Source organism: Capricornis sumatraensis, chromosome 2 (genome assembly GCF_032405125.1).
Source record: "Capricornis sumatraensis isolate serow.1 chromosome 2, serow.2, whole genome shotgun sequence".
Classification (NCBI taxonomy): Eukaryota; Metazoa; Chordata; class Mammalia; order Artiodactyla; family Bovidae; genus Capricornis; species Capricornis sumatraensis.
The window spans coordinates 162,896,288-162,912,145 of NC_091070.1; the positions used below are offsets into that span (position 1 = coordinate 162,896,288).

General features: G+C 37.5%; 1 protein-coding gene and 1 pseudogene across 6 annotated transcripts in view; both read right to left on the bottom strand.

Moving 5' to 3' along the window:
• ADGRL2 (adhesion G protein-coupled receptor L2) overlaps positions 1 to 15,858 on the bottom strand; it is a 205,152-nt gene that overhangs the window by 83,674 nt on the left and 105,620 nt on the right. For all 6 annotated transcript variants that reach the window (XR_011144185.1, XM_068962327.1, XM_068962363.1 and 3 more), the window contains exon 3: positions 5,193 to 5,406. Coding sequence is in view for 5 of the 6 variants with exons in the window: in XM_068962327.1 (XP_068818428.1) it covers positions 5,193 to 5,406 (214 nt within the window). In the remaining variant the exon portion in view is untranslated. The remainder of the gene's footprint in view (positions 1 to 5,192; positions 5,407 to 15,858) is intronic.
• On the bottom strand, positions 12,034 to 12,343 carry LOC138074256 (large ribosomal subunit protein eL22 pseudogene; annotated as a pseudogene).

Genomic DNA, 15,858 nt, shown 5'->3' on the forward strand with positions numbered 1-15,858 from the left:
GACTTCCTCTAGGGTTTTTAATCTAACATGCGCAGAATGGAGTACTGATAAATTACTACTGTGAAACTCATTATTTAAGTCATCTTAACACTGTATTCCTTGTCAATAAAATGTTAACATTTTAATCGTCACTGTGTTGATTACATAATTATAAAGCCACTAATATAATAAAACAATTTAAAAATAGAGTTTGAATAGGCAGTGTTAGAACTCTTTATTTTCACTAACACACCATAAATTGATTAGAAATTTTCATAACAAGGAAACAGCAGTTTGCTTTTACAGGATTTAAATATGCACACATTTTAGTTTCTTTAAAATGTGTCATCAAGGGTTTCCCTGGTGGCTTAGTGGTAAACAATTTGCCTGCGAATGCAGGAGACATGGGTTCCGATCTCCGTTCCAGGGAGGTTCCACAGGCCACGGGGCAACTAAATCCATGTGCCACAACTACTGAGCCCATGCTCTAGAGCCTGTTCTCTGCAACAAGAGAAGCCACTGAAATGAGAGGCCCATGCACTGCAACTAAAGAGTAGCTCCTGCTTGCCACAACCAGAGAAAAAAGCTCAACCAGCAACGAAGACCCAGCCCAGTGAAAATTAAAAACAAAAAATGTACTGTAAAAATGTAGCCCTACTTTCATAATATAATAAAACAATGAAAATTACTTGCTATCTTATTTTGTACATTTACTATAACATGTCATTATATTTATATTTAGAAGTAGGATAAGGCTTATGTGTTGTGCTAGATACCCAACCACATATTTAAATGTATAAATTCATGAACAAAAGTTACCTACAATGTACAATTCCTCAGAGCCAGGTCTTTCAGATTCTCTTTATACTAACTCCCACTGCTTTTTGCCTGTCAGTCTAATAAAAACAGGTAATTATACACAATCATTTTTTATTTCCTATTTCTTTCTGACATAATTTTAGATATTCATCTCATATCACTACCACTGAACAGTAGGATCAACATATAAATGTCCACCTAATATAGGCAGTTCCCAATTTTGAAATACTATGTGCAAATTGTTCTATTACTGTCTTATTGGAGCACAGAATTCATTCCTCCAAAGAAGGTAAATTATGTTTTGCAGTTTGTTTCACAAGCTAGATTTCAAATCTAACAGTCTATAAAGGACTTTTGTACAAAAAAAAAAAGAAGCAACATTTATCCAGTGCCATTTGTGGAAATAAGATTTTACCTTTTTTTAATAACTACCCTTTTCAAACTAAAAATAAAAACATTTTGATGGAAATCTTTTTAAAGTATTACATATTCTCTTATTTATTAAAAATATCTTGATCAGTATCAACATTAACAAAAAAACCTACTTAACTATAATGTGCTATCAATAAAAATGTTAATATATATTCTGTATGAAATTAGAGATTTTACAGCAATTTGTACCCATATTCTTAGGGACTGGATTTTTCTCAAAATAGTTTTTCCATTATTTCCTTCATTGCTCTTATCACATTTGGATGTTTTCATTGTGCCTACACTGATCAGATCCCAAAGATGTACTGTTCTACAACAACCTACTCCAGTACTCTTGCCTGGAAAATCCCATGAGCGAAGGAGCCTGGTAGGCTGCAGTCCATAAGGTCGTGAAGAGTCGGACACAACTGAGCGACTTAGCAGCAACAGCATATAAGCTACAAAACTGGACAAAAGATTGTTTTCGGCGGAGGAAAAGAATCAGGAGGAGAGAGTGAAGGCTTTGAACAGAAAGATAAAGCGTCTTCCTAGTATTTTTTCTTAAAAAATCCAAAATCAATAATGTATAACACACTCTGCCAAACTTGTTTTCCATCAGAGTTTTTATGTTCTGCTGCTGCTGCTAAGTCGCTTTAGTCGTGTCCAACTGTGTGCAACCCCATAGAGGGCAGCCCACCAGGCTCCCCCGTCCCTGGGATCCTCCAGGCAAGAATACTGGAGTGGGTCGCCATTTCCTTCTCCAATGCATGAAAGGGAAAAGTGAAAGTAAAGTCGCTCAGTCGTGTCCGACTCCTAGTGACCCCATGTACTGCAGCCCATCAGGCTCCTCTGTACATGGAATTCACCAGGGAAAGGCACTGGAGTGGGTGGCCATTGCCTTCTCCTTTTATGTTCTAAATAACAGGAAATGCTGGATATTACTGTCTTAGTTGGAGAAGGCAGTGGCACCCCACTCCAGTACTCTTGCCTGAAAAATCCCATGGACAGAGTAGCCTGGTGGGCTACAGTCCATAGGATCACTAAGAGTCGGACACGACTGAGCGACTTCACTTTCACTTTTCACTTTCATGCGTTGGAGAAGGAAATGGCAACCCACTCCAGTGTTCTTGCCTGGAGAATCCCAGGGATGGTGGGAGCCTGGTGGGCTGCTGTCTATGGGGTTGCCCAGAGTCGGACACGACTGAAGCGACTTAGCAGCAGCAGCAACTGTCTTAGTTCAATCATAACTAAATCTTCTTTTAATATCTTACATATAAGAAAACTCTAATTAAGATGCCACGAGTACTAAACTTAACAAAAAAAAAAAAAAAAAGATGCCAAGAATTAGGTAATCTTTGTTATGGCAGAGAAAGTCCATAAACATTGGCAGCAGTTTTTCATATTCTATTTACTTGTAGGAAGGCCAACTCTCCAGTTAAAAGATACCATTCAAGTTTTATAGTTTATAATACTTTCTAGTACATCAATCTTAAAATACAAAATTAACCAATTGTATATTACCCAAATATCTTTCTGTCTTCTTTCCTTCTTTCTTTCCATCTATCTTCCTTCCTTCCCTCTTTCCATTCTCTCTCTCTATCTATCTATCTATTTTCTCTCTTGGCTTTCCTGGTGGCCCAGTCAGTACAGAATTCAGCTGCAACATTCAAGACCCAGGATCAATCCATGGGTCAGGAAGATCCCCTGGACAAGGAAATGGCTACTCACTCCCGTATTCTTGCCTGGGACAGAGGGGCTTAGCAGGCACAAAGAGCCAGATAAGACTTGACGACTAAACTATCACCATTTTCTATCTATCTATCTATCCATCCATCCATCAAGAAAGAGAGACAATGAGCACTTCTGAGTTTTCTTAGGTTTTATAATGTGTTGTTTTTATCTTGTTTGCTCTTTTTAAAACTGAGCACTAATACAAGTCATCGACTGAGAGGAAATATTTTCAAAAGACATATGTAATAAAAGATTCTTATCCAAAATATACTTATAAAAAAAAAAAACTCTTAAAGGGAATTCTCTGCTGGTCCAGGGTTTGGCACTCCATGCTTCCATAGCAGAATGCATGGATTCGATTCCTGATTGGGGAACTGTGGTCCTGCAGGCCTTGCAGCACAGCCAAAAAAATTAAAAGTAAAATAAAAAATCTCTTAAAGCTAAACAGTAAGAAAACAATCCAATTAAAAAAGGGGAAAGGACCAGAACAGACACTTCACTAATAAGCATAAATAAATGGCAAGTAAGTATATTCAGGGATGTTCAACATGGTATGTCATTGCATGCATGTGTGCTAAGTGGCTTCAGTTATGTCTGACTCTGTGACCCCATGGGCTACAGCCTGCTAGGCTCATCTGTCCATGGAATATCAAGCAAGAATACTAAGAGTGACTTGCTATTTCTTCTCCAGATTATCTTCCTGTCCAGGCATAGAACCTATGTCTCCTGTGTCTCCTATATTGGCAGGTGTATTCTTTACTGCTGACCCACCTGGGAAGCACTCACTGCATGTAAAACATTAACAACAGTAAGTGTTGGTGAAGGTATGGTGCACCCTTCATTCATTGTCAATGGGAATGAAAAATGGTACAGTGACTTTGAAAGACATTTTGGCAGTTTCTTACAAAACTAAATACACTCCTACCATAAGATCCAACAAATGATGCTTCTTCGTACTTGCCCAAATGAACTGAAACTTATGTCCACACAAAAACCTAAACAGATGTTCACAGAAGCTTTATTTATAATTGCCAAAACTTGGAAGCAATCAACAAGTCCTTCAGTTGGTGAATGGATAAACTGCAGTACATCCAGACTATGGAATATTATTTAACACTTTAAAAAAATGAGTTTTTAAGCCATAAAAAGATATGGAGGAAACTTAAGTGCATATTACTATGTGAAATAAACCAATCTGAAAAGGTTACATACTGCATGATTCCAACTATATGACATCCTGCTGCTGCTGCTGCTGCTGCTAAGTCGCTTCAGTCGTGTCCAACTCTGTGCGACCCCATAGACGGCAGCCCATCAGCTCCCCCGTCCCTGGGATTCTCCAGGCAAGAACACTGGAGTGGGTTGCCATTTCCTTCTCCAATGCATGAAAGTGAAAAGTGAAAGTGAAGTTACTCAGTCGTGTCCAACTCTTAGCAACCCCATGGACTGTAGCCTACCAGGCTCCTCTGTCCATGGTTATTTTCCAGGCAAGAGTACTGGAGTGGGGTGTCACTGCCTTCTCCAATATGACATTCTAGAAGAGGCAAAACTGTAAGAAAGTAGTAAGATCAGTGGTTACTAGTGGTCTGATGGAGGGAGGAATGAGTAGGTGGGACACAGGATTTTTAGATCAAAACGTTCTGTATGATATTGTAGTGGTAGATAAGGGTCATTATAAATTTTTCAAAACCGACAGAATGTACAACAGCAAGAGTGAACCTAATGCAAAGGGAGGATCTGGGGTGATAATGATGTGTCAATGTGAGCTCATATATTATAACAAATGTAACACTGTGGTAAGGGATGTCGGGATGTCAATGGTTAAGGAAGTTGAAAGTGTGCAAATGGAATGTGATAATTCTGTGTACATTCTGCTGATTTTTGCTGAAAAATGAAGTTTACTCATTAAAAAAATTAAGAAGCAATTACTGCCAAAGACCGAGACACTGAAACATTCTTGATATTATAAAATATTTCAAAATTTTGAAGTCTTAAAAAACAAGACTATATATTGATTACTCTTTATTGTATGATATATAAAAAATGTATAATAATTCAGTCCATGTCATTATCTATGTCAATGTATAAATATGTCAATCTATATAAAATGGAAATCAACATTAGTAAGGAAACCCTAACTCAATTTAATGAATAGGCTGAGATACAGACAGTATCCATCCAGTATGGAATTATGATAACACTTTCACTAATTTGGATGTTGTAGCTAAAATTGGATATTAACACATGATGTTTACCTTTGAGTCATAATTTTGAAGGCATCTGGGAGGTAGCAGTCTGTATTCTCCATCTGAAATGGGTCAGCATCACAAATCTTGTCATCTGTCCGACCATAATTAGCGCTCTCAATCATAATAACATCACTGCCCGGACATCGCAGATCTATAGAATAACCTTCACAGGATAATTCTCGACGAACTAACCCAAATGGTAAAGCTGCTCTGCTGAAACCTTAAAAAAGAAAAAAAAGATAAAATGAACTAATGTATGAAGTATATTATTTTAATAAATTATTTTCCAGAAATATTAATCACATCTATATCTGAGAGGTATAAAACAAAGTATGTTTTTCAAACTATCCATTCATACATTTATTAATTAATTGCCAGGATCTTGACTATGAATTAGCAATTTATTACTAGATTTTTAAAATATATGTTTACCTGGAGTATTCATCTTTAAAAGAATTTTAAATTACTTTAATAAAGTATTTTCTGTGTAGAATAGTCACATTTGAAAACTAAGTGGCTCTTTTTGAGGAAATCTGAAGAGAAGCAACATATTTGATCAATCAATTTAAAAACAATGACAAGATTAACAAATACAGAATGCAACCTTTAATAAGGGAATACTTAGATTTATAAATGAAATCAAAGCTGTGTTACACAGGACAATGGTGTATATTATGTTACTTAATGTAGACATATTAATTGCTGTTATATTGATTATTAAAATACATTTGTCTTCAGTTCAGTTCAGTCGCTGAGTCATGTCCAACTCTTTGCGACCCCATGAACTGCAGCACACCAGGCCTCCCTGTCCATCACCAACTCCTGGAGTTAACCCAAATTCATGTCCATTGAGTCGGTGATGCCATCTAACCATCTCATTCTCTGTTGTTCCCTTCTCCTCCTGCCTTCAATCTTTCCCAACATCAGGGTCTTTTCAAATGAGTCAGCTCTTTGCATCAGGTGGCCAAAATATTGGAGTTTCAGCTTCAACATCAGTCCTTCCAATGAACACCAAGGACTGGTATCCTTTAGGATAGACTAGTTGGATCTCCTTGCAGTCCACGGGACTCTCAAGAGTCTTCTCCAACACCACAGTTCAAAAGTATCAATTCTTCGGCGCTCAGCTTTCTTTTTAGTCCAACTCTCACATCCGTACATGACTACTGGAAAAACCATTGCCTTGACTAAACAGACCTTTGTTGACAAAGTAATGTCTCTGCTTTTTAATATGCTGTCTAGGATGGTCATAACTTTCCTTCCAAGGAGTAAGCATCTTTTAATTTCATGGCTGCAATCACCATCTGCAGTGATTTTGGAGCCCAGAAAAATAAAGTCTGACACTGTTTCCCCATGTATTTGCCATGAAATGATGGGACTGGATGCCATGATCTTCGTTTTCTGAATGTTGAGCTTTAAGCCAACTTTTTCACTCTCCTCTTTCACTTTCAAGAGGCTGTTTAGTTCTTCACTTTCTGCCATAAGGGTGGTGTCATCTGCATATCTGAGGTGATTGATATTTCTCCCTGCAATCTTGATTCCAGCTTGTGCTTCTACCAGTCCAGCATTTCTCATGATGTATTCCACATATAAGTTAAATAAGCAGGGTGACAGTATACAGCCTTGACATACTCCTTTTCCTATTTGGAACCAGTCTGTTGTTCCATGTCCAGTTGTGTTGCTTCCTGACCTGCATATAGGTTGTTCAAGAGGCAGGTCAGGTGGTCTGGTATGCCCATCTCTTTCAGAATTTTCCACAGTTTATTGTGATCCACACAAAGGCTTTAGCATAGTCAACGAAGCAGAAGTAGCTGTTTTGCTGGAACTCTCTTGCTTTTTTGATGATCCAGCAGATGTTGCCAATTTGATCTCTGGTTCCTCTGCCTTTTCTAAAACCAGCTTGAACATCTGGAAGTTCATGGTTCACATATTGCTGAAGCCTGGCTTGGAGAATTTTGAGCATTACTTTACTAGCATGTGAGATGAGTGCAACTGTGTGGTAGTTTCAGCAACTTTGGCATTGCCTTTCTTTGGGATTGGAATGAAAACTGACCTTTTCCAGTCCTGTGGCCACTGCTGAGTTTTCCAAATTTGCTCACATATTGAGTGTAGCACTTTCACAGCATCATCTTTCAGGATTTGAAATAGCTCAAGTGGAATTCCATCACCTCCACTAGCTTTGTTCATAGTGATGCTTCCTAAGGCCCACTTGATTTCACATTCCAGGATGCCTGGCTCTAGGTGAGTGATCACACCATTGTACCTTTGTCTTATTATCTCCTAAAATAACTAAGACACTGTGATAGTATCACCCTTATGGTACAATGTGTGTGTGCTGTGCTCAGTTGCTCAGTCATGTCTGACTCTTTGCAACACCACGGACTGTAGCCTGCCAGGCTCCTCAGGTCATGGAACTTTTCAGGCAAGAATACCGAAGTGGGTTGCCATTTCCTACTCCAGAGTATCTTCCTGACTCAGGGATCGAACCTGCATCTCTTGTGACTCTGGCATTAACAGGCAGAATTTTTATCATTAGCACCATCTGGGAAGCCCCTTATGGCATACTAACGTGTTTCAATTTGTAGAGCCTTTAGTGAAAACTGACATAAGTGAAGGGATTGAGACAAGTAAAAGGATTGAGCAGATGGGTATTCATAGGACCTAGCACTGCTCCAATATAGTCCAAAAAGTTGAAAATTCCCAAATGGGCAAAACTTCTGAGATTGTTTTGTCATTTAAAAAATGGAGGTGAAACATCTATGTAACACCTATGATGTTACTTTCCCTACCTGTGTGACTCAAAAATGAGGTATGTGCAGAAAAGCACTTAATTGAAAGTGCTACATGAACTTATGTATGGTGTATCAGGCTGAATGCAGGTAATCACTGTTTATGAATCTGTTAAAAAACAATTTAGAATAGAATAAAAAATTAGAATTTTAGGTTTTAAAATTTTCAACCAGGGGTCCTCTAAAGTAATAATAGAACAGAAAACAAAGGTAAAAGCCGAGAAAGCCAAGAACAGCCAAGAAGCGCTATGTGTAGACACAGCACGTCTTCGTGTGCTGGTTGCTACCTATGGGATACCGACCACATCAAAAACTTCTACATTGACCCAATTTCTTATTTCAGTTCTCTGACTTGTTGCCATCTATAGCATTCCTGTTATAAAAGATAAGCATTAATTTTAGTATTTTTTATTATCTCTATAAATTATTTTACATCACATAAGCCTTCCCTCACATCCCTTTTTATTGGAAAAAAAATTTTTAATGATATTAAGAAGTAAACTGTTCCAAGACATAAACTTCCAAGTTGAAAAACTAGGTTCTGCCCAGGTCAATCCAATGCAAAAATATGTTCACTTTAACTACTGTACAATGCCTCTCACTAAATGAACAAAACTAAAAGTGTCCTGGATAAACATGCATCTTCTTTGTAAAATGCGAATAATCCTGCAAAAGGATTATTGGGTCACACATTGGTATCATTTAGGAAATGAGCAATTCTGAAACATGGCTGAGTTCTCAGTTCTAATAAGAAAACAAAATGTAATTGAAATGGAGAGACATGAAAAGGACACAGTTTAGAGCACAAAAGTCTTCAGAGGATTGATGCAAACACCAACCTTGGTAGGTTTTTACTAAGAATATTTATGGTCTTATGAGATTTCTAAAAGAGAAGTACACTATCAGTGAACAAGGAATACAGAAAGGAAGAAGGGCAATATCAAAACAAACAGTAAAGCGGCCAACCTTTCCACCTTTTCCTAAGTTCATAAACAAATGTTTACATATGTTATTACTTTCTTTCATTTGCTGATACTGTAGTGCTTATATAAACAATGCCACCTTAAGCTATTATATTTGTTTTAATTGATTTATTTAATATTATAATGTTCGTCGCCTTAAATTGTAAGTGTTCTCTTTCCTAAAGTCTTGCTCAAAATCAGGTGGGAGATCAAGAATTTAGGAAAGCAAACACTTACGATTTAAGACAATGAACATAATAGTATTAAACACTATGAAGAAGCTGACAGAAGCTGACACTTATTTGTGTGACGAAAAATGCTGTGTGAAAATTCAAACAAGTACCATCATACAAAATTTGGGAGAAGAGCATATTTTAAAAGCAGAGATGATTTGCAATTGTAATTCCTTGTAGGTCATATTATTAGAGAATATTACAAATGAGAACATGTTATTGTAAGACCATGTTATTCTGGCTTGGAGTCAAAATTTATAAGTTGTAGTATTTGTCAAAAATATAGAACTCGCTCTGAAGCACTGGAGTTCAGCTTTAATTTTTGTTGATGATAGTTTGCAGGATTATAGTCATGATTCTAAGTGAATTTTCTTCTGCTTTTGAAAGATATTTGAAAAATGGCAGAAGTCTGGCTGTTAGTTCAGATAAAAGATTTTTAAGCCTTAATATTAGTCATCCAAAAAGGTAAAGTATGAAAAAGAAAAGGAAAAAAATAGAAAGGTGTAAACAATTTATTAATGTAGATTTCCAATACAGAGTCTTTTGAAAAAAAAGATAACGGTACTTATACTTTCACTGCATAGAACGGAATAAATTCTTCATGGTGAATGTTGATTTATTTAATACTACAATGTTCATTGTCTTAAATCGTTAAGTGTTCTCTTTCCTAAAATCTTGCTCAAAAACAGGTGAACAATGATTTAAGACATCATAATATTAAATACTTGTTATTTAGTTACTTGTTATTAAAATAGTATTAACATAACATGTTATTAACATTATAGTATTAAACACTTTTTACATGGTGCTGTTATTACGTTCATTTTTAATGTATGTCTTCCTTGCTAGACTATGATGATAGTTATAATTCCAGTGCCTAGATTGGTACATGATACATAATTCCAATAAATTCTGTCAAAACAAATTGCTAAACTTAACAACTAGTATTTGTCTAAAACAATATAAATTACAATGCGCTTTCCATTTTTTAAATTACACTGTGTAATCTATTTTCTATGGGAGTGAAAAAAGAATGTGCATTGAGAAAAGATAAACTATAATCAAAAAAATTATGTGTATCCTCAAAACAAGAAAAATATTTAAATTCTGTCAATTTATTATTTTCTAGGTACTACTGGGGTTCATTAGTATTTCTGAAAAGAGAGGTGTCTATGAACATTATCTTATTTAACTTGATTTAAATCCTATGGATAAACATTTATATTCATAAAGAACAAATCTGAAGAAATATATTTAATGGCTAACATTTATATAGCAATTACAATTTTTAGATACCGCCCTAAATGCTTTTTATGGGTCACCCTTTTTTATGCTCACCAACATCATCAACAATTACAACAATAAAAGAAATGGAGTAGTTACTGTAATAATACCAATTTACAGAGTATGAAACTAAGGCATCAAATAGGAGGTCATTCAAGGTTTCAAGGATTTACTGTGAGTTAGATTTTAACATAGGTGAGGTTCTCAGATTCCAGAGCCCATGCTCTTAGTAACAGCCATGAACAGAAAGGAATTCTGTGACTTTTCAAGCCTCCATGTCGATAATATAAACAAGATTTATTTTTTAATTTTTGGTACCATCTGAAATTCATCAAAAATGTTAGTGAACTGACAGGAAACAATTATTTTAAAGGTTCACACAACATATAGATAATGATGAAAACTATATTTATGGAAATGCAGTGATGTGTGCCATAAACTTATCAAGAGAGCAAAACCTACATTGCTCACGTATAGACATATATAGAGTTCAGTTCAGTTCAGTCATTCAGGTGCATCTGATTCGGCAACATCATTGACTGCAGCACGCCAGGCTTCCCTGTCCATCACCAGCACCCAAGGCCTGTTCAAACTCATGTCCATTGAGTCGGTGATGGCGTCAAACCTTCTCATCTTCCATCGTCCCTTCTCCTCCACCTTCAATCTTTCCCAGCATCAGAGTTTTCAAATGAGTCAGTTCTTCACATCCAGTGGCCAAAGTATTAAAGTTTCAGCTTTAACATCAGTCCTTCCAATGAATATTCAGGACTGATTTCCTTTAGGATGGACTGGTTCAATCTCTTTGCAGTCCAAGGGACTGTCAAGAGTCTTCTCCAATATTACAGTTCAAAAGCATCAATTCTTTGGCACTCAGCTTTCTTTATAGTCCAACCGTCATATTCATACATGACTACTGGAACCGGTGTCTGGGTCAGCCTTGTGAACCTGGCTGAGTCATTTTATTTTTCTGGGTTTTAATTTCTTTTTCTGAAGAATGAAAGTCATTTCAAAGTCCTATCAAATTTAACCAATCTATGATTCAAAACAAGCAAACACCTTTTAATCACATATACATGCTAATGAATAAATTTGTTGCTCATAAACATATATGAGAGTGTTAGCAAGGATGGACAATGGCAAATAATGTAGATTGTATGTACTGCCATGAAAATTCTCAAAAGCTCCTAAGATGAATTAGCCAAGGTAGCTTAAATGCTACAGAATCTGCCTGCAATGTGGGAAGACACAGATTCAATTCCTGGGTTGGGAAGATCCCCTGGAGAAGGAAATGGCAACCCACTTCAGTATTCTTGCCTGGAGAACTCCTTGGAGATAGGAGCCTGGCTGGCCCCAGTCCATGGAGTCACAAAGAGTCAGACACGAATGTGCAACTAACACATACACACACACACACAAACCACAAGCAGAGATCTTTCTGGATAAACTATTTTAATCAAAAATTTATTGGAAGACAGAAAATAAACATGGCCAATTATGAAATCAAAAGAAAAACATACACAAATTTTTGGAGGGGGTCCTAAATTTTATTCAGGAACTCATAAAAATATTCCAGATAACAGTTTTAATTCTCATCTTCCTCCTCTTCTTCATCGTAATTAATCTAAAAGTAATGCAATTCATAACTTTGTTATTAACAACTATGCAGAACCAAAAGGCACCTTGGAAGTTACAGTGAACTTGCTTTCCTTTTTTCTATTGTTATAATACCTCCACCAAGATTCCCAGCTTTTCCATTCACTTTGATTCTCTCCTGAAGAAATTGCTCAAAATTGGCAGCATCCATGCTTCCATCTTCTATAAGATGGGTACAGTCAAGAATAAACTTCAAGACCTGCTTCCTGCTTCACCACATGCTTTTTCACAGGCACCATGGTGGCAGAGGATGGCAGAAAGCACATATTTTTTAAGAAAAATGTAAATTGTTACTCTTTCTTTAGCCTTTTCTCCCTATTTCCCATACACTTCAAGAAGTATGGCTTAAAACTTAAAACTCTTTCAACCAGCAAAGAACTTCAAAGCAGTTTGGAAAGTCTTAAATAAAACTACTGCAATTAACATTAATTTTTAAAATTCAGTATTTTCACTAAGTAAAGCTTGTGAAAAGGCAGAACAAAACTTACAACTAAAAACATGTATCTATATTGCTATTTATAATCACATTAATGACTTAGTGGGGCACTTCCCTTATAGCTTAGTTGGTAAAGAATCTGCCTGCAATGCAGGAGACCTGGTTCGATTCCTAGGCCAGGAAGATCTCCTGGTGAAGGAATAGGCTACCCACTCCAGCATTCTTGGGCTTCCCTTGTGGCTCAGCCGGTAAAGAATCTGCGTGCAATGTGGGAGACCTGGGTTTAATCCCTGAGTTGGGAAAATCCCCTGGAGAAGGGAAAGGCTACCCACTCCAGTATTCTGGCTTGGAGAATTCCATGGACTCCATGGGGTTGCAAAGAATCACACATGACTGAGTGACTTTCACTCTCTAAAGACTTAGTGAGTTAAAAGAAGAAATCACCGGAGTTGTAACCACCTTATCTTAATTGCACCTTCTTCCTTCTGAGTTCAGAGTTGTTTTGGAGCCTCCTTGGTGCCTCAGATGGTAAAGAATCTATCTGCTTGCAATGCAGAAGACCTGGGTTTGATCCCCAAGTTGGTAAGGTCCCCTTGGAGATGGGAATGGCTACCTACTCCAGTATTCTTGCAGAATTCCATAGACAGAGGAGCCTGGCAGGTTACAGTACATGGGGTTGCAAAGAGCTGGACATGACTGAGCCACTAATACTTTCTTTTACTTTTTTATATTGAGCATTTTTCAGAACAATTTTTAAAGTAACTGGCTAGGAGTATATGACTGACTCCCAAATATGAATTTGCATCAGAGTCATCTGGAAAGTATTTTTTTTTTTAAAGACAGATCTTCAAGGCCTAATCCATTCCTACTGAATCAGAATCTTTAGGTTCAGATGAAGATAGGATATCTGTATTTGGTGAAAACGTATTTATTTGCAACACACTGATATAATAACTAAGATGTGGTAAAAATTTCTCCAAGGCTCTTTAAAACTAGGTTTTCCTTATTACATATTTGTTAGGTCATCATCATATTTCCTCTTAATTCCCTAATATAGTTTTCCTTTAATTTGTGAAAATATTCATAATAGCCACTATGAAATGTTTATCTTCTAAATCTAACGTATGGGGCCACATCAGAGGTAGCAGTTTCTATTGAATGTTTTTTCTCCACAGTATGGGTCAACTTCCCTGTTCCTCCTGTCTTGTAAATTTTGTTGGGTTTTTTGAAAACTAAACATTTTAAATAATATACTGTTCATTTCAGTTCAATTCTGTCACTCAGTCGTGTCCAACTCTTTGTGACCCCATGAATCGCAGCACGCCAGGCCTCCCTGTCCATCACCATCTCCCAGAGTTCACTCAGACTCACGTCCATCGAGTCAGTGATGCCATCCAGCCATCTCATCCTCTGTCGTCCTCTTCTCCTCCTGCCCCCAGTCCCTCCCAGCATCAAAGCCTTTTCTAATGAGTCAGCTCTTCGCATGAGGTGGCCAAAGTACTGGAGTTTCAGCTTTAGCATCATTCCTTCCAAAGAAATCCCAGGGCTGATCTCCTTCAGAATGGACTGGGTAGATCTCCTTACAGTCCCAGGGACTCTCAAGAGTCTTCTCCAACACCACAGTTCAAAAGCATTGATTCTTCGGCTCTCAGCCTTCTTCACAGTCCAACTCTCACATCCATAAATGACTACTGGAAAAACCATAGCCTTGACTAGATGGAACTTAGTCGGCAAAGTAATGTCTCTACTTTTGAATATGCTATCTAGGTTGATCATAACTTTTCTTCCAAGGAGTAAGAGTCTTTTAATTTCATGGCTGCAGTCACCATCTGCAGTGATTTTGGAGTTTCCAAAAATAAAGTCTGACACTGTTTCCATTGTTTCCCCATCTATTTCCTATGAAGTGATGGGACCAGAGGCCATGATCTTTGTTTTCTGAATGTTGAGCTTTAAGCCAACTTTTTCACTCTCCTCTTTCACTTTCATCAAGAGGCTTTTTAGCTCCTCTTCACTTTTTGCCATAAGGGTGGAGTCATCGGCATTATCTGAGGTTATTGATATTTCTCCCGGCAATCTTGATTCCAGCTTGTGCTTCTTCCAGTCCAGCATTTCTCATGATGTACTCTGCATATAAGTTAAATAAGCAGGGTGACAATATACAGCCTTGATGTACTCCTTTTCCTATTTGGAACCAGTCTGTTGTTCCATGTCCAGTTCTATCTGTTGCTTCCTGACCTGCATACAGATTTCTCAAGAGGCAGGTTAGGTGGTCTGGTATTCCCAACTCTCTCAGAATTTTCCACAGATTATTGTGATCCACATAGTCAAAGGCTTTGGCATAGTCAATGAAGCAGAAATAGATGTTTTTCTGGAACTCTCTTGCTTTTTCCATGATTCAGCAGATGCTGGCAATTTGATCTCAGGTTCCTCTGCCTTTTCTAAACCAGCTTGAACATGAGGGAGTTCACGGTTCACATACTGCTGAAGCCTGGCTTGGAGAATTTTGAGCATTACTTTACTAGCATGTGAGATGAGTGCAACTGTGTGGTAGTTTGAGCATTCTTTTGCATTGCCTTTCTTAGGGATTGGAATGAAAACTGACCTTTTCCAGTCCTGTGGCCACTGCTGAGTTTTCTGAATTTGCTGGCATAATGAATGCAGCACTTTCACACCATCCTCTTTCAGGATTTGAAATAGCTCAAGTGGAATTCCATCACCTCCACTAGCTTTGTTCGTAGTGATGCTTTCTAAGGCCCACTTGACTTCACATTCCAGGATGTCTGGCTCTAGATGAGTGATCATACCATTGTGATTATCTAGGTCGTGAAGATCTTTTTTGTACAGTTCTTCTGTGTATTCTTGCACCTTTTCTTAATATCTTCTGCTTCTGTTAGCAACTCTAAATTTCTTTCCCCTGAGAACTGATGTTGTTAATGCTATTTTCTTTTTAGCATTCTGATTGAATTTAATCTGCTGTCTTCCCAGTGACTCAGCAGTAAAGACCCACCTGCCAATGCAGGAAACAGGGATTTGATTCCCTTCAATCTCCAAGTTGGAAGATATTCTGGAGGAGGGCATGGCAACCCACTACAGTTTTCTTGCCTGGAGAATCCCATGGTGGGCTATAGTCCATAAAGTAGCAAAGAGTTGGACATGACTGAAGTGACTGAGCACAGACGCGTACACACTTCTCCTGTAGCTAGAAGGTGCTATGTCTGTGTTCATTGTTGTTATTGTTATCATTGTTATTTTAACTTATTCTTATTTTCTAGCCTGAGTTCCTATGGATTACACCTATTCCTGCATAGCTTAGTGATC